This window comes from Netta rufina (assembly GCF_964035555.1).
Source record: "Netta rufina genome assembly, chromosome: Z".
NCBI lineage: Eukaryota > Metazoa > Chordata > Aves > Anseriformes > Anatidae > Netta > Netta rufina.
Genome location: NC_140126.1, coordinates 57,410,359 through 57,434,970, shown reverse-complemented (window position 1 = coordinate 57,434,970; position 24,612 = coordinate 57,410,359). Strand labels below are relative to the sequence as shown.

General features: G+C 37.7%; 1 protein-coding gene across 1 annotated transcript in view; it reads left to right on the top strand.

The window, feature by feature from the left end:
• Positions 1–21,784, top strand: part of EPB41L4A (erythrocyte membrane protein band 4.1 like 4A) — a 131,188-nt gene extending 109,404 nt beyond the window's left edge. The window contains exons 17-23 of the mRNA XM_084305624.1: positions 1,205–1,282; positions 6,687–6,806; positions 12,544–12,591; positions 13,233–13,301; positions 14,181–14,291; positions 15,109–15,190; positions 17,717–21,784. Coding sequence (XP_084161750.1) covers positions 1,205–1,282; positions 6,687–6,806; positions 12,544–12,591; positions 13,233–13,301; positions 14,181–14,291; positions 15,109–15,190; positions 17,717–17,839 — 631 coding nt within the window. The 3' untranslated portion in view covers positions 17,840–21,784. The remainder of the gene's footprint in view (positions 1–1,204; positions 1,283–6,686; positions 6,807–12,543; positions 12,592–13,232; positions 13,302–14,180; positions 14,292–15,108; positions 15,191–17,716) is intronic.
• Positions 21,785–24,612: the final 2,828 nt, after the last annotated feature.

The window sequence follows — 24,612 nt, the reverse complement described above, 5'->3', positions numbered from 1 at the left end:
CTGAAGTGTCTGAATGTGCTTGAGCTGGTATCTTTTGGATGCTGTCTTTTAATCTTTCCTTCCTTCAGGGTAACGTTTTTCTGCATTAATATTGGTAAACTTTTCCTTTTAATATCACAGAGAAACGTGTCTTTCTTGAGAGGCTGAGAGCAACAGGACACTAAACAATGGTCCAAAGGTTTTGATGAGAGTGCCAGTTTTAGGACCAAGCCCAGTGGTATCGTAATAGAGTCCTAGTTTCTAGGACCAAGGCCCTGACAGCTGGTTTGTCTGCTCCAAAATCTTGATCAGTGGTAATCAGCGATGTAAAAGTTTCAGGTAGCAGGCGCCAAGCACTTCTCAGTCCTGAGAGGAGCTTGCCTGTAGGAAGGTGCATCCCCATTTTCTTCTTGAAGCTCAGCTCTCAGTCTTACCTGTCTACTTTTGTTTCAGCCTGTTCCACCAGTCTTTTTCAGTAGTAAATAATCAGAGCCATAAATGTCACCTTACCATTTGAAGCTCCACAGTCAGCGGTAATACAGAAGTAACTGCTATAGTTCTTTTTTCCTCACATGATGCACCACCTTTGTAGCTGTGCCTGGGGTCATCTCAAAACTGTGCCGATACCAACACCAGCCACTCTGTGCACTTCAGCCTTTCAGTATCTGTAAAGATCTGCAAGAAACTCATTGTTAGTGGTGTTTCACCCAGACCACCAAACACTCAGAAAATGATTTGAGCTTATTAGAAGTTAGATGTGAATAGAAAAAGACAGATCCTGTGAACATTTTGTTTGCCTGCAAAATCAGAATGGCTGTGTAAATTTCTGTCAGGAGTCTCACAACAGGGAATAAGAAATGGACCATTATACATACAGTTCATAGGCAAAACATTCTATACCTCAAAGAAACATTTTACTGTGGCATATACCCAAAGAATACTGAGAGATAAAATAATTCTTAAAAATACAGTGCAATGATTTGAAAGGAAAGGAACACTCACCTGTCACTGCACTCTGGGTGCACTATCTTTGAAGCAGTTATTTCTGATCAATTAATAAGAAAAAGATACTATGACTCTCAGGTGTAGACAAGCCCTGTAGACTCCTGTAATTCTAATTTTCCTAATAATCTTTTCAGTGTTGTCCATTCCTTGTTGAGAACGTTGTGCTTCTGACATGTCAGTAGATAAATTGATCTTTAAATCTTGCTTTTCTCCTCTCCAGATCGCGATCTCGTTGTAACACCAGTAGTGGCAGTGAATCAGAAAATTCCAACAGAGAACATCGGAAGAAGAGAAACAGGTGACCATTGTATAATTTAGAGAGAGAAACATATAACACAAACAAATGAAAAATGGACTTTCCTGAGATAACCCCAATAAAAAAATAATCCTTTACACATATACTGTTCTCCTGAGGCAGCTTAAGGTTCTTGCTCAAATAAAAAGAAAGAGAGTTGCCAAATCACATATACACTATAAGTATATGTAACAAATCCACATTCTCCTGATGCTTGGCAAGTTCTCATTAATGAACAGCAAAATCAAATACTGGATGTATTTATAAAAGGCTTGCAATATTAATGCACATAAAGTGGATAATGGCAATGATATGATTTTCACAGTATGTACGTTAACACCTGAAAAATTTCAAATGCAGATTTTTAGCAGAAAATATGCTTTTGAGGCAAATCGACAAAATAGTTTTTAATGGATCAGAAACTTTGTGTTGTTTTTAAATGCATACATTTAATTGTGTAAATATTTTTATTTTCTAAAATGCAAAGTGTGGGCCTAAACTCAAAATGTGTACAGTGCCATTAACAGCAGTTTATATTAAGTGATGCTAGCAAGTTTTGTTTTTTATGTTCTGTTTTTCTTGTTGCTGGTAAGAAGTTGGTATAACAAGTGATTTATTTTAGGAAAAAAATCTTTTTTAAAGAGCCTTATTTATGTTGCACTTGTGATAACAGCTTCGGAGTGTTACTCAGATAAGCGAAAACTTATTTTAAAAATACACATATAACTTCTTCATAATGCATAAGATAACTCTAACTGGACAAAAGAGGAATCATTTAATAGGCAAGTTTTCTAAATAGCTGTCTGCATGGGCTGCCATAGTTCCCCACTGTTTCACCTGCAATACTATGAATGATAAATTATTTTCAGATGTTTCAGATATTTCAGATGTTCAGAAGCTCTTAGAAATAATTACGTTCTAGATATGTTGAAACAGTCCTTCAGAAATATGTATTTTAAGCATAACTTCCAATAGTTACAGGGGTTCTGTAAAATCAAAGACATTGGAATGGACTGATATAAAGAATAGCTGAGCCTTGAGATTTCTTTGGCTTAAATCAGAGCATTGACACTCAGCTAACAGTAAACTAGTGTGTATGGAAGTTTTGTTTTCCAGCTGAGCTTTGAGGTTTGAATGAAATGCTGAGCATATTTTCAGTGATCAGTAGGTAAATAGTATTTTGCATTCATTTCTCATAGAACACACTTGTCAGCTTTTTTCTCTTGTGAAACTTCTTGATCTAGGAGTTTCACAAGCAAGTAAAGGAAATTAGAGACTGACCACAAAAATGTTTTTAAGAGCTTTCTGCATTATGAAGATTGAATTATTGAAAGGATTTAGTAGTGCTTATTGTTTTCTGAAGAATAAATGGGCCTTTACCAACCTTTCGTCTGTTTGTGAAAAAAAATCTTACAATTAAAGAGAATAATCATTTGTGTAGATGGACATGTATTTTTATTTTATTTTATTTTATTTTATTTTATTTTATTTTATTTTATTTTATTTTATTTTATTTTATTTTATTTGCAATCTCAGAAATGTAAGATACATTTAAAATATTAATGCTGTATCACATGTTGCTCTTTGGTGGTCACTTGAAATCCAATCAGATCAAAAGTCATCAGTGCTAAAGTCAACAAGCACTTAAATAAGTGGAAGTTCTGATACTTGTTTCCTGTCAGCAGGTACAGGAAAACCACCGGTATAATGAATTCCTGCATTTTGTTAGCAGCCAAAGCAGGAATATAATAAGCTGAAAGGGCACAGACACTGAATGACTTTCCGGTCAGCAGTGGTGAGCCAGCCCTAACAAGATTAAATGGGACAATACAGTGAGGCTCCCGAGTACTGTTACTCAATTTTATCTCTTGCATGGATTAATACTAATTTATTTCCAATTATCATAACTGGCTTCCTGGCAAAAGCTAACACAAAATTTTAGAGTTGTATTGGAATAAAATGACTGAATACTCGTGTTATCCAAAAGAATCTGATTCTGATCGTAGAAGAGTAGAATATATTGTTCACATGGGAAGAGATCACTGAACTTTTTATTGGATGAAAACAAATTTTCACAGAAAAATGGAACTGCAGGTGAGACCTATCAAAGGTAAAACAGTAGAAAAAGATTAGGGGGAAATTTGTTACTCAACCTCAATCAGTCTTTGAGGTTTCACTCCAGCATATGAATGTTTTATGCTAAGGAAATATTTACATTATGATGAAGAACCTATGATGAGTGTATTTCTGTCACAGAAGAAATACGTCTTTTTCAAATGCTATGGTCACAATTTATTTTGTGGATATAAATATGTTATACTAGTAAACAAGATGTACTGAAGTATAGTATTCTGCTTGACTAAACTTAGAAGATCTGTTACATTAAGATCACAGAATCACAGAAGGGCTGAGGCTGGCAGGGACCTCCAGAGGTTATCTGGTTCGACCCCCTTGCTCAAGCAGACACCTAGAGCAGGTTGCAATGACTGGAGCACCTCTCCTATGAATACAGGCTGACAGAGTTGGGGCTGTTCAGCCTGGAAAAGAGAAGGCTCTGGGGAGACTTTAAAATGGCCTTCCAATACTTAAAGGGGGCCTACAGGAAAGGTGGGAATGGATTATCAGACCAGATAGTGTCTCTGCATTCCTCCCAGATTACCTGTCCCTGCTTCCAATCTCTATGCTTCCTTTTTGTATGTGAGTTTTCGGCAGGAGCTCCTTGTTCATTCACACAGACCTGGCATTTTTCCTGACTTCCTATTCACTGGAATGGGCTTCTCTTGAACTTGGATGAGGTGATCATTGAAGACAAATCAGCTTCCTTGGGCCCTTTTTCCTTCCAGGGCCTTATCCGACAGTACTCTTCCAACCAGATCTTTGAAGCAAAGATCTGCTCTCTTGAGAGCAAAGTCTGCTCTCTTGAATTATGCTATTGTGATCTTGCTTTTTGCCCTCCTCCCAACATCAAGATCCTGAATGCCACCATCTCATGGTCACTGCAGCCAAGACTGCCTTTCACCTTCACATTGCCAACAAGCCAGTCATTATTGTACACTGACCATAAATGATAATTATATGCTGAAATAATTTGAATGTAATTTCAGGAGTCAAGTTGCTTGGCTTAAGAACTAAGGGAATTTATCATTGGGTAAACATAGCTTGTTTTCATATTACCTTGAAAAGGGGAAAAAACATCTCCACATCAATAGATGAGTGATAATAGTCTTCTAGCTTTCCATTTTACCATCACATACAGTCTTTCTGCAGACAATGCCCAGTTTGTCACTGTGATAGCCATTGATCTTAAGTCAATTTATTTCACATGCCAGTGAGAACAATTTTCTTTTTGTAAGGCATGGATCAATTTGTTACTATGTGGGAGCAAAATGTGAAAAAATAAATGGGAACTTGTAATGGAATTGGAGTACAAGGGCAATGTTTTTCTATCAAAAGAACTTTGAAATAGAAAATTAGATTTTGAGTTAAATTTCTTTACAGTTTTATATGGGTTGTCAATTCTGTTGTTAGAGTGTTAAAGATTCTGCCCCTCAATAATTATGATTTGATCATTTAATCTAAATAATGTATTCTATGTAGATGCTGTGTTACCTTGGTCATCCTTTGTATAGTTAAATGTAAGCATAGTACCTTTTTTGCAGCTGCAAAATTAAAACCTTATTGCCTTGTATCTCCATCTAATAGAGTTCTGTGATACAGTGGTACTTTTTAAGCAACAGCCGTATGTGTGAAGTAGTTGATACTGTTTATACCACGTGGGATGATTGCTGTCTCCACAAATTGGATTATTCAGGATGAAAATCACAATTCATTACTTGTTGATGTGTGAGTTCTTCTACAAAAACCTTAGATGCTTATGTTAATCCATGCCACCAGATTACAGGTTTAAAAAGACCTGCTTAGAAATCAAAACCTGATATTGTCATCTACCCCAGATGGTTGGTGCCATTTAGTAGAGTTGTGGTGCTACAGTAGTTGGGAATGTAGCTCAAAACTCTTTATGCATGTGAGAGAAGATCAGATTAAAGGAAAAGCACCAGCCTGCTTAGCCAGTTCAGCCTGATACTATTCAAAATTCAACTAGAAAGGTACCTATGTACTGAAGAGCAACAACAACAGCACACTTTGCATTGTCTCCACCAGGTAATTAACTCATATCTGATGGTTTGTTTGTTCTACCTGTTGTCTTCCTGTTGTCGTTATTGTTAAACTTCTCTGGTTTCTTCAGTATGCCAGTCATACTGTCCTGTCAGGTAACCTACTCTTGCAGCAGTATTTTCCAGGAATGTGTTTAAATCCTTGTTGAATTTTGAATTCAAATAGAGTTTAAATTCTAAGTGAACTTATATTTCATTTGTTCCAACTTACCACTTTATCACAGCAGAAGCAGATGTGTCTGCAGCCCTCAAACCCTGAAGATTCTGCAGAACTTTGAATGGCCAGCCATTGTCACACCGACTGTCCTGACTAGTTGTGTCATTGTAGAATTAATTCAGTCTGCTCTCGAACCTGGTGACTTTACAGGATTTTTACATTTGTTTTAGTCTTTACTATGTTCCAGTAATGGATACATAGCTTTAGAAGAAATAAATCACATTTGAAAATAGCCTAGCACTGGAACATCATAGTTCTAAAGAATTTGGATATTTTAATATGTGATGCACATAATTTAAATTTCCATGCCCTGTTAGTTCAGCTACTGCTTTAGCAATGAGCTTGTCTGCACCTCTGAATGGGATGCTGCCCTCTCCTCTTTCCACCCATCCACCCTGGGGAGGCAGGGCTGGAGTTCAACACCTTCTCCCCTTCCTATTTTTTTTTTTTTTTTTGCCTCCCTCTGTCAGCTCAATAAAACAAGGAGATTAACTGTGTCTCCTTTGTGGTGGGATTATCCTTTTTTTTAGGGCAGTGTGCATGTTCCCTTGACCAGAAGCACCTGCTGGGAAGGGCTACTAAGGGTGGCAAAGGAGGTGAATGAGATCTTTGTAGTAGTATGAGATCTTTGTGTCACCGTATCAGGCTTACATTTGCTATAGTTGAGGTGTACTTTGACACCTAAGTGAGAAAGGAAAAACATCCAGATGTTTGGTTTGGGCTGGGAAGACAGGTTGAACTCAAGTTGTAGGCATGTTTTTGATGGTTTAGATTGTTCATTCTTTCACTTAAGCTGTTTCTAGGTAGCAAATCAGTGAGTTTCCATTTACATGGGTTCTTGCATTTTATGTACTTTGGGAACATGAATTAAAATTAAGCAAGATAAAAATAAAAAATTTTCCATTGCAGTGGCTGGATTTCTGATGAAATAAAAAATAAATAAATATGTACTTAATCTCTTCCTCTGAGCATCCTGTCTTGGAGACCTCAGACTAAACTGGTACTTCTTTTGCAGATTACGGCAAGAGAATGACATGGTTGACTCAGCTCCTCAGTGGGAAGCTGTGCTTCGTCGACAAAAGGAGAAAAACCAGGCAGATCCGAACTACCGGCGATCCAGGCACAGATCTCGATCGTATGTACCCACTTTGACATGAAAATTAAGGCTGCTGTGGCATGTTAAAAGTAGGAGGAATATCTCCAGCATGGTTATTGCTCATAGCTGCTGAGGAGCAGCAACCTTCACGTCTGATATCCTTAAATTAGCAGATTAGTCTTTGAGGTCTAATTCCCTTACCATAGTGATTTAATTTGCAAGGTAGGAGTAGGGGCTTTGTATCACACCTACTCAGTCTGTAACTGTAACTCACTCCATTACCTTGGATGAAGTCCTGGGTGGTTTTAGCTGCGTAACGAGGGCAGTGATTCCTGTTTCTGGGAAACCATTCAGATTTATATGATGGGTGCAGGAATTCTTGTGAAGTGTGTTTATGCATCTTAAATCAATACAGAGTCTGCAGGATTGTTCCAGGTGAGACCAACTACTGATGTCTCCATGTCAAATTATCATTAGTACCTATCAGCCGGTGATTTTATTGCATCCCGAGAGCATACTTAAATGATGGAGCTAGGCTGCTAGGCTGCCCTGCTGAAGGCTGGTTTTGACATGTCAAAGTTGTCAGCTTGTAAAATAATTTCTATCAAACTGATGAAGATATTGGCTTATTTTAATGCGTTTTTAATGGCATGTGTTGGGAGTATAGACAAACAGTTTTGTACTGTGTTTGTGTCCAGCCTAATCTGCCATCCAAAGCAGAAGGCATGGCAGGGCAGGGCAAGGAGAGCAGCTGGGAGGGAGGTGTTGGGAGACAAGGCAAGAGGGAGCAATTTTTGAAACTCTGTCCCCATCTTCACTGCCTGGCTAAAATATATGAACTGCCGAGCTCTGATGCTGATGGCATGACAGGTGACTTCTATAACACACTTAGGTAGATACTTCCCTTTAATGTCTTAACTTTTTATTTCATGTGAAGACTGGACCAACAGAACCTGTATAGTCCCTTAATGGACTATTTAATTCTTACCTACTGAAGCTGTAACCTGGACTGAAGTTTCTGGTATTAAAATCTCCTTCAGCTGTGTTCTCAGTTACCCATGGTGCTGAAACTCACTTCTATCTCATTTCATAGCTTACAGTTTTCATATTTTTATGAGAAAGATGATTTACCATTAAAATTCCAAATGTTGGAATTTATGCTTTAACTGGTTTTGTACAGACTTGTTCACTTTCACATGCACAAAAGTAAAATGTTATTAGATGCAATTATACAATCATGTATTACTAAAAATCAGGAATATTAAAACTCTCTTGTGTGGCCACCACAAAATAAATACAGGTGATCAATTTTGATTTTTTTTTTTTTTTTTTTACTATGTATAAAGTGCTGTAAACTGGGAAATGCACTCAGTTAATAATGGCTAGATTAAATTTATAACTGTCTTTTCTTTTTTATGTTATACCAAGTAAATGTCATCTGTTGGACGGCACAGGCTCCCTCTTGTGGCTAACTACGGTTATGAAATGAGTTTTATTTTCAAGCACGGTGACATTCTGGGTTATATTTCATTTAAATTACTGTTAGCAAAAACTCTAAACACATGTTATTTTACAAAGAAAAGGAAGGTCCTAGAGAACACAAAGAAAGGGGAACGTCCTGAAGATTTTGGATGATTCCTCACTTGTTTTGTTGATGATGATTATATTCTTCGCTTTTATCTCATTCTTCCGTTAAAAACAAAAAACAAAAACGCAAACAAGCCCAAACCCCGAAGTATGGCATAGATAATTAATAGATATTTAATGTGTGAAAATATGAGCTGAAAAAGTAAAAAGAGAATTCTTTTTAAAAGGGCTTTTATAAAAGTTTAGTAAAAGGCCTTTAACTGTTTGAATGGCCAAATCAAATAAGATGGATAAGCCTTAGCTGCATTAGGTTATAAGAGCAGTTATTTAATTTAATTTGGCTTAGCTGCTTGCTTACATGACTGGATGCAGGTCAGAGGCAAGGGAAACAACTGATTTCTTAGAGTGTAGGGTATGGGTATTTTTATTTTTAAATCTGGTCATATGGTCACTTCTATCTGCACATTTAACAACTGCTAGAAAACCTTCATTTTAATAATACAAATAAGTCTTTCACATCAAGTTCCTTATTACATTCAGGATAACTAGAGATTCATTTTGGAAGTGTGAAGTAATGGCTGAAATATTTTTATTGTTTTTGGTGCTCTGCATTTCATTTTTTTGATTATGAGCAATATTAATCATTGTTGATGGCGGGGGTTGGTGTCTCCTTGGTCTCAGGAATAAAAGTAGTTGACAAGAATTTGACCTTTCTTTCTTGTAAAAGAATCAGCAGATAGAGAGAGCTCCCAATTCTAGTTCTACAGGGTTTATTTTCAAGAGTTCACGTAAAACATCTGTGTAGCCAAAGGGCTTTTTTAATTAAGAAGAATGGCCATTAAAATTCCATGGCTATTTAAATTTACCATTTGTGAATCAAACTGAAATATTAATAAGGGTGCAGATGCAGACACACAAAATATAGACCTTATTAACATGTAGGGTTGTTTGAGCTTGTAAAAACAGAATAAGAAAAAAACAAAACAAACAACAACAACAACAACAAAAACAGAGACTCACCACTTACCAGGAATTCCCAATAGGTATCTTGCACATTAGAGAATTTGATTAGTAAAAAATTAGAAACTGTCCAGAAGCCATTGTGTGTTTGAAACGTGATTCGGGTACTGCACTAGGACAATCTGTGTATATGTTGTGTTCCTGAGCCATAAGTTCTCAAACAATTCGTAATAGAAAAGGTGAAACAACATGAAAGAGGGATTGTGGTCTGGGTTGAATGTCACAGGCTTATTAAGTGCTATACAAACTTGAATTTCCAATGCAATATTCACAATACCTACATTACACCCTAACAAGACTACTCTTTTTATAGGCTTTTCTTCATTTTGGAGTAATAATGATCCTGCTGCCTTCAAAGGAAGCAGGAAAAAACCTTTCACAGAAAAATGCTTCCATTTAGATACTTGACCTGCATCATATTTCTGAATATTCTTTCATTGGGAGTTAACTCAGATAAATGCTGTGAGGTTATCCTAGTGTTGTAACACTTCGTAAGCAGGTGGAAAATAAATAATGTTATGATGAGAATACCTAAAAGCATTTACTTGAGGAATGATTGTGTTTAGTTATTTTCCTTTGTACTTTCTTTCTTTTTCTTCATGGGATGCCGTATTTGAAGCTACCAGTATTTTACAGCAGAGGCTTCCTCATTAGTGTTGTTGTGGGGTAGAAGGAAGAGGAGGAGGGAGAGATGGTGGAGATAACAGAGTTAAACACCCAGACCTGGCTGCAGGAGGCACAGTTCCTAGAGAATGGAGAACTGAAGGTGACTTCTTATTTAACCATTCACTTCCCACACAGCTCCACAGATTATTAATTCTTAGTGCTGGTGAGGTTTTATATGATGTTTGGTGATACTGTGAGACCTACAGCTGCATCCTGAACAGTTGTATTTCCATGATCAGATGCGTTAGTGGTGTGCACAATGCCCTGCTGTAATGGGAGTCCTGGGTTTGGGGAGTGACCTTGAGGCTTTGCTTCCTCAGGCAAACTGAAGCTTGTAAGCATGACAAAGCCTCCCTGGAGAAGCTGGCATTTTTCAGGGAGCTTTCACATCCCCCCCTGCCTGATTATTCAGTCACAGAAGAGGATGCCTATCTTCCCAGCCCCAGGGTGAATACAGAGTTTGCAGCTGCTAATTTGTGAGCAGAGGGTTGCAGGGAAGGAGGAATCAATTAAAAACTGAGGGGTGAAAACGGCTATTAAAAGCCACTGCATACCAAGCTACTGCATTAGGGAGTTAAAAACAATGTGGACTAGTGTGAGAAGGAGAAAGAAACACAAGAAACAGGGAAAACAGGAAGGGAGAAGGGAGGCATGGGAGACATGAAAGCCTGAGAAAATGAAATAATACGTTGTAATAAATATGAGCACATGATGCTACAAAAACCTCTGAATGATAATAAAAATCAGACTGCAAGCTACTTCTGGCTGTCGCTGTTGCCATCATGAGGACCTGAGTAGTCAGAACAGGCAGTGGGTTGGTCCAGCAAGGATGGGAATTGTCTGGGTTTGGCTGTGAAGTGCTGCCTGGGCAGCCATCCCTCCTTGAAGCCCAGAAGGGTTATGGACTAGTTTGTATTAGTCCCATTAGGGAATCATAAGTGTAAAGTTGTTTCTCACCATTTTGTCTCTCTCTGGTATTTATAAAGCATTAAACTATTTTCTTCCAGTACATCTACACCTGTATAACCTAAATAATAATAATGATAAAAATAACCATCTCTAAGTAATCTACCTTTACACCAACTGTAAAATGCTGAAATAAAGATGTCTCTGAACATTATTTTCAAAGTTGGGAAATCAGCCAAACATAGTACTGGTGAAATAAAAAAAAATAATAAAAAAAATATAATAATAATAAAGGTGGAACTGTTAGTTACAGTGTACGGTTTGGAATTACTGCTGATATGGCTCTGTCACTGGGCAGTGGGTAGCCAATTTAGCAGATGCTGGAAGGCAGAACTCTACTCTCCTTCTTGATCTTCATTGGAATCTGGAATATTTCACTCCAAAAGTATTTTTGACTATGACAGGCTTTTTTATTTAAAGAAAAAAAAACCACACACACGTTATAATCTGATGATGTAAGATTTAATCAATGAGAAACTGTGACTTCAGTGGGAGCATTTATGCATGTTGAATTCATTTAGACATTGAATCTCTCACATCTCAGATGGTGTAGGACAATCTAGCTGTCTGGACTGCATTTATCTATTTCCAGTGGACGGGTTATCTGACTGCTCCATGCAAATCCAGGCCCTGCCAATGTGCAAAAGTGCTTATTTAACCTGTTATGCTGTGTGGTTTTGGTGGATTACAGGTTTAACTTCAGCAGCAGTGTGGGTTTCACACTAATCCTGTGATGAAATAGAATTAGAAAAATAAAGAGAAAGGGTATCCCACTTGAAGGCAGTATTTTCTATATTTCCATGGAAAATATGAGGCATGCCATCCAGTCTTGCTTTGCTACATCTCCATGTCTGCGACACAGAAATTACAGTTTTGGCTAAGTAATTTGTCCATGGATGAAATACTTGCTAATATATATTTGAGGGGAGGAAGGCAGGAAGAGTAGTTGTTGTTGTTATTATTATGTATTTATTTTTGTCCCAGACAACATGACATTAGATAAACTGAGTAGAAACATTACTTGAAAATGACCAGAAAGCAAGGACTGCACTGTGACTGCAACAGAGCAACAGGTCCTCTTTACTGTTACTCACTGGGGATGATGGCCAGGGATTGATCACTGCTGTGTCTCTGTCCCTCTTCCTGCCCACAAAAGGCTCTGTGGGCCACAGGATATTTCTCAGAGCCTTTTACAAAAGTGTTATTACAGAACAGGCTGTCTTCAGGTGGGTAAGGAGATAGTGTTAGCTGGGCACTGCTTTGAGTTGCAAAGAGAAACTCTTCTGTCATTTATATTTTATGTATATTCTTGCTGAAGGCTTGTGGAACGGGACATTAAAAGAATTTACTTTTCAATTAGAATGAAGCAATGAAATCTAATGCATTTTCTGAGGTAAGCATCCTTATAATAGAAGTCACAGGTGGACTACACTTACCATTATTTTTGCATAGGCTGTGCTTTTAAAATTGGTTATGGAACAGTGATATGTCAGATGACAGTTTTCACAGTTTTGTCTTTCTCTGTTGGTATTTGTAGGAGAAGCCCAGATGTACAAGCTAAAGAAGAACTCTGGAAACATATTCAGTGAGTATAGTCCTCACAGAGTCTTGAGTAGCTGTTGCAGTGCCTCACATGTAGTTAATCACATCCCTCGCACCGTGCCTACAAGGCATTACATTCAGATTTGGTTGTGTGCCACAATACATTATACAGGTGTAAATGTCTCGTAGAAGAGTATCTTCTACATGTGCAGACCACTGAATGCAGATGACCATTACGTGCTGACGAGTTAAAAAGAAAAATACAGTATTTGAGAGCTGGGGCTTCCAAAATGTACTTGTTTGTAATACACTTCTAGGATGAGGCCTTCTATTCTATTACACCTAAAACTACCACTTGGGAAGATAAACTACTCCAAAGTATATATGACATTCAGAATACACAATATTCATATGTATTGTGAAGCTACAAGATCAGATTGCAGGGAGCTGAGAGGAAGGTGGAACAGGATGTGACATGCAGTTGAAGTTGAAGTGATGAAGGTGAAGTTAGACACATTTCTTGCTAAGTTTCCTATTTTGATGTCAAGATAGCTTCAGGGCTGACAATAGCTTGTTTCAGTAAATCTTTCTAGCCCGATGTAATAATAATAAAAAGAATGATTTTGCAGTTGGAATTACTGTTACTTTTTTTTTTTTTTTTTTATTTTGCCTAATGCTTTCTAGGAAGGAACTTGTGGATCCATCTGGCTTGTCTGAGGAGCAATTGAAAGAAATTCCATACACTAAAATAGAGTGAGTTTATGTCAGGATTTTTCTTTTTGAATATACTGCTTTTTACCATGAACTTTGTTATACTGAAATGTGAGTGGGCTTGCATGTAATCCCAAGGTTTTATTTACCCCAAATGTCTTTCTAGGATGGGTTGGGTGAGAGTACTTCTTATTTTTAAAACCTAGTATTTTCTCTTTCCCAATTATGAAAAAAAGTCATCTTAATCTCTCTCTGTTTGTTACACACTCATGAACCTGCCATATGCCTGTATGTTCAGTATATCCCCCTATGCTGCCCATCAGTCTGTTCTATATGTTATGCACTACAGAACCAGGGAGAACTGAATGCAAATAAGCAAGTCCATTTTTTTTCTTAAACTTCTGCTTTCATTTAAAATTTTTGTTCTGGCCATCTAAAGCACTGTTTGACCTGTTCTACCCCTCTTCCCTTGCTTATCATGGGTAGCTGCCAGGGCATATCCATTTCCTTAAGAACAGACATCTATTTCACTGTGATAATTGCCCATTTGGGATGGCATGTCTTAATGCAAGCAGCTGCCTGTGACAGAAATGGGATCACACTTTGCATTATAATGTGCTTCCACAACGCTACTAAACAGAAAGGGCTGATGTTAAAGCTGCATATATTAATGCATTCTGTATTAAATGGTTTCATTCTTACATATGGTCATGCCAGTTTGTGACCTTTGAACTTTTAAAGTGCAAAGCACAGACTCAAAAGAAAAGCATTAGCCATTTAAATTCAGCCAGTGCAAAAAGCTGCCTATTATACTGTATGAAAAAAAAATGGGAGCATCTCTCAGTGTGCAGTTGCATTTATGTTTTTATGCTGAAGGTCTGATTTATTAAGCTACTGTCATGAATTCTGTGTCTCTCGTAGGACTCAAGGCGACCCAATACGCATTAGGCATTCACATTCCCCTCGAAGTTACCGTCAGTATCGGCGGTCCCAGTGCTCTGATGGTGAAAGATCTGTTCTGTCAGAAGTGAAGTACGTGAATGGGTTTATTAGCAATGTAATGTTTTAAACTGGCCCAGAAGTTATTCAGAGCTCATGGTTAGATTAGAAATGGTGTACATCAGATTGTTTGCTGCCATAGGATTCAGGCAACTCTGTAAAGAGTAGGTCTTCAGACCTAAGTGGCTCGAAGAACTACAACAGCATTTCTGGTGTGTTTGGCCACAGAGGGGTGCTTGCTTGACCCATGTGGAAGGGGAAAAACAAGCAAACACAGAAAAATAAGCCTGTATTGCTCCTAGGTGGTAGGTCATAAAATTTCTGAAGGGAGAAGAAATGAGTTGCTTTCCAAATCCTTAATACATACATCCTTATTAGAGTCAAGATGCCATCTGTAGTAGTATGTTTCACACAAACGTATGAAACACATACATGTTTCCAGTACAGCCCTCTACTGCAACGTGTGGATCAGTCAAAAAAGATTTGTAAAGTAAATACTTATACTCTATATCAAGGGGCTTGAGAAACTAGTACTAGCTAGGTGGCATCCTGAGATATGTGTAGCACATACATGATTTGAGATGGGACTCACCTTCCATGAAGTTCTGCTGTTTTTATAGACCAGGAGGAGAGAGGCCCTGATATAGGGATTGGATAAAAGGTGCCCTGAAGAAGCTTCTGCTCACTGAGTATGGATAATAAGATGATAGCTTTTGGATGGCTGAAGTTAGGTGATAGGCTTTCCAGATTTTGACTATACAACTCTCTGGATCAGTTTAATTATTCTTCTTTTGACTGCTTACAGTTTTTTCATTATAGCAATATTCACTTTGCAATATCATAATTCCAGTGCAAAAAATGATATGGTTCCTCCACTTCCTGTTACACGATCCTCAGATGCTAAAGGCCCCAGCATCCAATTGACTCAACAGGTTAGTATTTGTGTATCCTTTACAATTTTCCTGGTTTTGGAGACAGAAGGGTGTCTAGTGCTTAATTTATATAAGATCTTTGTTTTTCAGTGAAAATTAAAACTGACTTGAGATTTTTTTTTTTTTTTTTTAAGCAGCAGTGTGACTGGAAATTTTACATTTTACAGTCTGACTACTTTGTTTATATTTCCAAAGATATGGATTTCTGTAATACGTGCTCCTCTGGACACCAGCTGCTGCTGCTGCTAGAGGACCTTTTCTCAGTTTAAGTTTTCTGCTTCCTTAAGATGATACCCTGTCCTCCACAGGAGAAAATGAAGTCTCACGGTTTCTTAAAATATGCAAGTTTGCTTAAGATGTGGTTTTAACGATGGTATACTATAATTGTTTATCCTCCACTTAGACAGGTTCTTGGTTGCTTAGGCTTGAAGAATTGCTTTTTTGTATGTTTGTTTGTTCTTTCTTTGTTTTATAATGCTGAATAGTTTTTGATACTGAAATCTAAAAAGGAGACTTGTCTTTTTAAATATAATCACTAGCTTTTATCATAAATGATGGTAACATTTCTTAGATTTGATAGTTGTATTAAACTCAAAACTTAAGAAGCAAATGATACTCAAAAAGCACTTGCAGTTCTGTTATACAAGCACACTAAAGGAAAACAAAACATGCATGAGAAAATTCCAGACATATTTTGACCCAGCTTCCAGACTGTTAGAATGGTACATGCTGCAGAGGAGTACTTCTCCTCTGAGAATTACTTGCTACTTTACCTGGAAGAGTTTTTTCCAGAAATGCTATAAGATTCCCATGTACATAGGAGAAGCTTTGTTACTTCAAGACTATGTTTTAGAAACCTGAGTGAACTTGTGTAGGTAGATTCCTAAATTTTCCTTCTTTCTAGACTATTTTTTAAAATTATTATTTAAGTTTGATTTTTATTATCATTGCTGGAAATGGGAGGTCATATATATGCAATAGCTTGCTCAGTAAAAATAAATACGATTTGTAATTCTTATAACCATAAAATATCCCGAGTTGGAGGGGTACTAGAAGGATCATTGAGTCCAGCTCCTAGCACCACACAGGTCTACCCAGACCTTGTGTCTGAGAGCATCGTTCAAATGCTTCTTCAACTCTGTCAGGCTTGGTGTCATGACTACCACCCTGGGGAGCCTGTCCCAGTGCCCGACCACCCTCTGGGTGCAGACCCTTTCCCTAACCCCCAGCCTGACCCTCCCCTGTCCCAGCTCCATGCCGTTCCCTCGGGTCCTGTCGCTGTCCCCAGAGAGCAGAGCTCAGCGCCTGCCCCTCCGCTCCCCTCGTGAGGGAGCTGCAGGCCGCCATGAGGCCTCCCCTCAGCCTGCTCTGCTTAGGGCTGAGCAAACCAAGGGACCTCAGCTGCTCCTCATACAGGAAGGGTCTACCCCTCCAGACCCTTTACCATCTTTGTGTCCCTCCTTTGGATGCTCTCTAATAGTTTTATGTCCTACGTATACTGTGGTGTCTGTAACTGCACACAGTGCTCAAGGTAAGGCTGTACCACTGCAGAGTAGAGTAATTGTCCTCTGAAGAGTCTATATCAGTGTTCAGCAGGTTAAATGAGTGTTTACCAACACAAAATTGTTCTTTAGAAATCTAAGAAGTGTAATCTCAGATATAAAATAAAAATAATGTGAAATATAAGTCTCCTTCCCACACCAATTTTCATGTCTATTCATCTGGCACGCGGCTATGCCCAAACTATAGGCTGATACTGTGTGTAGTGTCAAAACTGCACAGAATATAGTCAGCAACACATCTTATTTTGTCTTGTAAGCAGTTAGAATAACAAAAGCTAGAACAACGGTAAAACAGCAAATAGTTTTTTTTCACTATAAGGATAGCTAGCACACTACCTGTACCTTGATAGCAATAAACTTCAGGTATTACTGTTTATGATGGAAATTGAAAAAGACAAGTTATCTGTGGTATTTCTGTAGGAATTTGCTCCAGCAGGAAGTGGGAAGTTGGTGTACTTAAGACTAAGCATATTTATGGTCTTTATAGAAATAGGCAACTTTTGTGGTTGAATCATGTTCAAAATCCACATCAATTTATTTCCATTCTTATTCAGTACTACATGGCTTAAATTCATTGTCCTGGAAGGAATTAACGTGACAATGCTCCGTGTCTGCAACCACCTCTCTTTTCCCTTTGCCCCAGAACTCCTGACAACAGTGGCCATTAATTCCTAGTGAATGCTGTTTGCAGTATTTGGCTAAATACCAAATAATTAGTCACGGCATTTCCTGAATAGGGAATATGAATCCAAATAGCACAGAGGGGCAGCAGCTGGGAAGGGAAGGAGGAGGCAAGAGGGGGAAAAAGTTCTGTTTGATCCAATGTAGAGACTTTCCTATCCCTTATGTATATATATGAACTGCCATATCCTTAGCCTAAGGCTGTCGTAGCAGCAGTTATCAAAATATGCTATTTAAATTCAACTATACCTTTTCATGGAATATTTTAATTTATTCCCTTCAGAGACGGAATGGATCTAAAGATAGCCTAATAGAAGAAAAATCTCTTCTATCCACTAACGATGGAAAACCTACGACTAAAACAATAAAAACTGTACAGGTGTCACGCTTCAAGGTAGAGACTTGACTGCTGTAACTGAAGATGGTGAATGGATTTTATTCTTTGGAAAATGCAAATTTTTGTGTATGTGTGTTCAAGAGAAGGAACTGAAGTTGAAGTGGTGGCAATTTCTTCAGGACATTTGGAAATGGAGCCTGCTTGCTGGGAAGGCCAAGCAGTGCCTTTATCACCTACACTGTTCTAGTGATGTGACTGATTGAGGAGAAGCTGTCTGATTAGATAACCAAAAAGAAAAGTCCTCATAAAACAGAATGGTCAGCAGTTACATTTCCAAAAAATAAGCAAAAAAATATCTACAGCAAAACTGTGTTTATGATCTTCTCTGTAAGTGAATAGCCTTTTTAAAAAAATATATAAAATAGTGTTAACTAACATGATCAGGATCAGACGCTTCAAGGGGATCAAAATAGTCATATTTTTGGCCAATTGTGCAATACTGTCTGATTTGGGAAGAATCATCGTTAGAATTCTATCTGGTGATCAACTTGTGCCCTGAAACATGAGCTGCTAGCTCTTGCATACTGTATTTCAGCCTAGCACAACAGATGCTGCTGTTGTTAATACTGTTGTCAACACAACCCAGTTTTTTAGCTCAAAAATAATAGAGTCAGAACACCCTGTAGCAGAGGGTTCCACAGATTATTCAGACTTAATTTCACTCAGCAATTTTAAGTAGTCTCAATTAAGAATGTCCTTTTGTGTAGAGGGGCTATTTAACTGAACATTCCATACTATAAAAATACAACTATCATCTTAATAGTAAACATACTGGAAAAAAAATGGAGGATAGGTACTGATTCACTGTATTAAGGATGTTTAGTAACGCACTTAAGTACTGGTTAAACAAAACTTGTAGAGTAGGATTTAAGAGGGCTAGCAAATAGCCTTTTTTTTTTTTTTTTTTAACAAACTAGACTAGCAAAGCCTGCCTTAATCTCTTTTCATATGAAACAATCAATGCTAATACCTTCTGTTACTCCTCTCTGAGCCATTTCTACCATAATAAAAATGACAAAGGCAGTATTTCAGGTATGATAATTGCAATTTTTTTCTGTCAGAATAGGAACAGTAATTTTTAATGATGCTGCACACTGAGCACATTATCTTACATTAAATATCTGAAGTGATGCCTAGCTCTTCTCCTGTCCTGTCACTTTGTACAAATAGCTGAAGCCATTCTTCTGCCTCTCATTTGTCCACAGTCATGGACAGACTGCCTGGCTTTGCTAACTAAGAAACAAGGCCTTTTTGTTTTGAAAATAACTTTTCCTAGGTGTAAACCCCAAACCGTATAGTTTTTGAAACAGCAGTGGAAATGGCTATAGTGGAGGCTCGTGTGCCTTTTTGAATCTGTCCTCCATAAACTCAATCCCACTATGACCTTTAGTGATGCCATGTCTTCTGCCCCTAGCAACACCATGCCAGGGGATTGCAATCCCGTCAGAAATGCAATATTATTTGAGAACTGGAGTATATAGTACCCGAGTTATGCTTTACATGAGGCATAGCATTTAACTAAGAAAATTGAGAGGTACAACCTTATATAATGTGTTTTATTTTCCACAGTATTTCTAAATTCGTTAATCATATGAGGTGATCAAAGGGGTGCTACTAGCCAGGGTGGCAGCCATACATGCTGTATGTTGCTATCACAACACAGATTGGCCTGCAGGTTGGGAGATGCTGTATTATTCCAGTGAAGGCAGATTTACTTGACATAGGTTTCTTTGAACGCATGCTTCGGACAGTGCTTCTTCTTCAGTGAACAATTGCAAGGAAAGGAAAGCACTTCGAACCCCTCTGTGGTGCAAATGCTGTTTTCATGGATGTTCTGCATTTTCTGAATGTACTACAGATGTCATCTGAGGACATTGTTGGGCTTAGCTTAAAGTATTTGCTCAAGCTGCTTTTAAGTCTGTTAAAAAGTGCTCCAAATTGACTTGAATGGTTTCATCATCACTGTTCCAATTTAAAGTGACTCTTTAGGATCTTCTGTGACTTTTCACAAGCACTGGTTTAAAAAAAAAACAAAACAAAAAATGAAAAAAAAAAAAAAGGCAAAAAAAAACCCCACCAAACCAACACTGTGGCAAAGATTGTGGTAATAGAGATTAATCTATGTCATCAGAATCTTTTGCAAGACTTGTAAGACTACTAAAATACAACAAACCACACAAGAACTAGTTATGATGTCTCTTAATCAAAGCCACTCCTTATTGTTCAACAAGGTATTTCAAGCTGGAGTGTGATACCCTTCCTTGTAGTTTGTTGCTTTCTAAATCATTACTGTTATTGGGGATTCCTTACTCAGGCACAGGCACATAGAGCTACTTTAGGAGTATTTGCATTGTTATTATTGAGCATTGTCTGTACATAGTGTCCGTATCTTGCCAATCTTCAAATTTTATTGATCAGGAAGAAAACTACTTGTAAGGTTTACATCCAACCCAATGTTTTCTGTATGTTGTCATCTGCCTGGAAGCTTTTGTGTATTACTGCTGGATACCATCAGCCATATCTATGGCATTTTATTTATCCCACCACATGAGAAAATAGGCTTGTATCTAGTCTGCTATTGATAGTTTTCAATTCTCAATTCACGAAAGTTGTTTTCTAACCAAGCCAACTTTTTTTACATTTAAATGAGAAACTTACAGAAACAGTCTTGAATTTCGAGTTAGCAGTCTTATTCCCAATGAGACTGTGTAGGAAGCAGTTTTTAACATGTCTAGTGATCAGTCTGGAGTACTTCAACACAGTTTTGTCTTAACATAAGACCAATCTTGGCTTATCAAGACTAATCTTGACCTGTTAGTGTCAGTGCTGGAACAAAGCAAAATTTGGACATCATTGTCAGCTAATAGAAAAGAAAAAGAAAGTTCTTCCGTATAAATGTGCCTCCTTTCCCTTTGGGCTTCTTTTCCTTTGTCATTTGAGGAAAGATACCTTTATTTGTAAGCTCATAAGTCTTGTGTGAGACCTACAAGAAATCAATCAACAAAAGCACTTACTTTTGGCACAGCTGTGCTTTGTAGCCTTAAAACATGCATGCAGCATCTGTAGTGGCTGGCCATTTACAACTCTGAGCTACACCTGCTGTCCACAGTCCTACCTTCTCCTAGCTTTCCTGTGGCCTTCACTACCTAGAGGCGGTTTTGTTCCCAGCCATGGAGTTCGGATGGTTCACCAGTCAAAATAGTTGGACCTGCTGATGAGTTGGGCAGAAGAGAGGAGAGATGTAACCACATCAAGCAAAGTTTACTCTGGGGTTGGATGTCATGCAGACCTGTCCTAAAACAGACAAATGCTTGGTATTTGAGACATTCTCATCCTAATTCTGCTTCTAGTCAGCTGAAATGGTCTCAGGCCAACAATTTTAACTTTGTGCCTCTACATTTACCTCTTCTGAAACTTCTGAAATTGCTATAAATAGGTAAGTTATGGAATTCTCTCTCTTTCTAGTTAGCAACACCAACAACATATACATCTTTGTAAAGCACGTGTTTTATACAGTAAAGAGGGTTTGCTATTCATACCAAAAAAAGCATATTTGTGTATCCCAGACTGGTCCCCCTGGTTGTTAGCTGGTTCCTTTCATTAGGAGCTAGCCTTGACCTGCTGTTTTCTGCACTGCACTTGTCAATATTCCTAACAATGCAACTCATACTCTAAAAAAGCTCATTGTATTGAAGTCGTTGGCTGAAAAAATTACTACCATTTAAGTTGCCAAATCAACCATCTTTACAAATGTGAATAGTAAACTGAATATACAGCAAATTTTCTTTTGGGAAAGCCTGTTTAATTCAAAGCTCTCTAGAAAGATGTTTTAAAACAACATACAAAAATGTATCAATGATGTGATTCATATGCTCAATGTATGTTAAGTATTCATGAAGCAACTGTGTGCTTTATTTTAAAATGAGTTTGATAGATGGCTGTGTCAATACTTGTGTCCAGGTTATTTAAAAAAGTCAAGTAAAACTTGAATTTTTAGGTCAAACCATGGTTGCCTATGTGTCTTATTTACATTACACAAAGGAGAAAAACCTTAGAAACATGGATTCATTTGACAGCACCATCTGGTAAAAACAGGTGTAGTACCAATTAAAATCCACTTGAGAATACAGCTTCTCCAGATTAGTTATTTTTCTTGTTACCAGGAAGTTGTCAGCACTGGATTTCGTACTTCTAATACATATCCATATTACAGCTCCCTTTCTTATCTAAAAATCATCAGAAAGCACCAACAGGCTATACTAGCTGTCAAACCAAACACAGATACAGAGCCAGTATGACAAATGGTCTTTCTCCCCTTTACACGCTCATTTTAATTTCTCTCCTGTATTTGTCTCCCTTTGTAAGAGGAAAACTGCTACTCTCCCAACCGGTCAGTTTATATGACATACCTACTTGCCATAATGTTAATATCTCAAAAATAGCTAGCATTATTTATTATTTCCTAACATCAGAATGTAGTAGACTTACTTCTTATAAGTTTATTACAAATAAGCCTCTTTGCCATGTGAAAGACATTCAATATTTACATTCAAGAATATGACTAGTCACCCACTGATTCAAATGGTTTTCACTCAAATGATCTAGCCCTAATGAAACTGGATACAGTGTACAAAAATTAGGTTAAAAAGGAATTCGGAACATGTCAATTTTCTTTCTGTGCACACCTTTCAAAAGTCCTGATTCTCAGCTTTAATTTTAGAATGGTTTGGGTTGGAAGGGACCTTCAAGACCACCCAGTTCCAACTCCCCTGCCATGGGCAGGGACACCTCCCAGTAGACCAGGTTGCCCAAAACCCCACTTGGTACCCTGGCCTTGAGCACTTCCAGGGATGGGGGCATGCACATCTTCTCTGGGAAAATACTGAGCATATAACATTAAGAGGTCTCTGCAATAGAGTATTGGAGGTGGGTTACAGAATGCAGGGTTGGTGCAACAGCAAGGTAGTACAAGTATCTTTGTTCTCTCCCTCTCCTTGACCATCTGAGAATCTCTCCTTCTTTCAACTTTTTTTTTCTTTTTAACAAAACCAACTGTCTATTAGACACAGTGTCAATGTAAAACAGGAAGGGAGGGAAAAAATAAAGAAGTTTTCATTATTTTCCACAAGTACAGTCCAGTTAAAAATAAAATCTAAGAAAAAAATCTAAGAAAGGTGGTCCTAATGCATAACACTGCACCTGCACTTATATTTCCTTAAACTACCACTGCTATTTTAGTGGCCCTTAGAGCCACATGCTCCTTCTTCTACCTAATTTTTTCTTCATTCCACCACACTATGGAACAGATAACATGTACTGAAGCATGATTCTCTGTTTTTTCTTGTTCAAAGGGAATTAACATGTTAGCAATCAATAAAACTTGGCATTGTTTGTTGCACACAAGAACTTAAAAAAAAAGTCTTAAAAGCTACTCTTGCCAGTCTTCCACTTTAAGAACAAAGACCCAAGAGTAAAAATCCTGAACAGATGGTATCTTCAGGGAATATAATCCCTAAGACAACCTGTAAGCTTTCAAGTGCATCCAATAATTACATCTTGGATCACTAATCACATGTCTAAACTACCTTCCCTCTCTGACAACCCGAAAACTCACACTTGTGTTTAGATGCTGTATTAGTAATTTGCTTACATTCACTGCTACAAAATAAGACATTGTAAGGTACAGAATTTAAGTATATGCCCTTTTGATAAAACCAATTTATGATAAACCTTCCTCTAAGAAATAAACTAAAAAAAAAAAAAAAAAAAAAAAACCACAATCAAAAAAACAACAAACAACAACAAAAACAAACATCAAAAAGCACCAGGAAGTCCATTTGTTATCCCTACAGTGTGTATTACTCTAAGTTCAGTTGAAATATCACAGTACACTGATCTAAATAATAATAAAAATTGCAATTTTCATGTTAGAAAAATACCTTTCCTGCTATTTTAAACCCAGGTTTGCTGAATTTTAATTTCTAATTTCTTCTTTTCCCCACCACAACACATATCTCAGCTGACCCATTTCCTGAGTGCTACAGAAGGCTGTGGTTTCAGTGATGACCTCTTACCACTTACCCACTTACTAGCTCCTGCATATTAGTCCAAAGGGGTGACTTGGTAACCCCAAACCAGTGCAAAACAAATCTTAGCAGTTCCTTCTGTTTGGCAGTTATTCTAGCTTGGAACAGACAGGAGTTCTGAGAGCAGAAACATAAGTCTTTATTTTTTGCCTACATAAATGTTGCCAGACACTGCCCCAATACAGTTAGAAATAACTCTTGTTACTACAAACCTTTTCTAAGGCTTAATATTCAAGCTCTTGAATATTTTTTTTTGTTTCTAATGGAGTAGTCTTTCAGAGAGTGCCACTGGACTCGGGCTGTGTCTAACAATTTTTCCTAGAAAAAAAGGTAAACACAAGGTAAGATAGGACAAATGCAGCAGGTAGCCACTTTCAGTAACAACCTCTAAAATGCTAGATCCCCAAAACTGGTACAAAGTTGCAATGACCAGCTTCCCACCAATCTGCCTGGAAAAAAGTCAGTAGCTAAAACCTGGAGATGGGAAGTAGAGAAAGCCTACTTGCTGAACAGGCTCTTTGCACGTCCAAGTAAAATTTCAGTTCTTAATCAACTGTAAGTTAGTAGCAGCTCTAACACCTTCTAGCTAGTGGGGATCAATAGAGAGTTTTATAGTAGTAACTCAGGAGCATTATGTCTGTGCTTTATACAATGTCAATTTAAGAGAATGGTAAGCCGATGATAAAAAAGATAAAT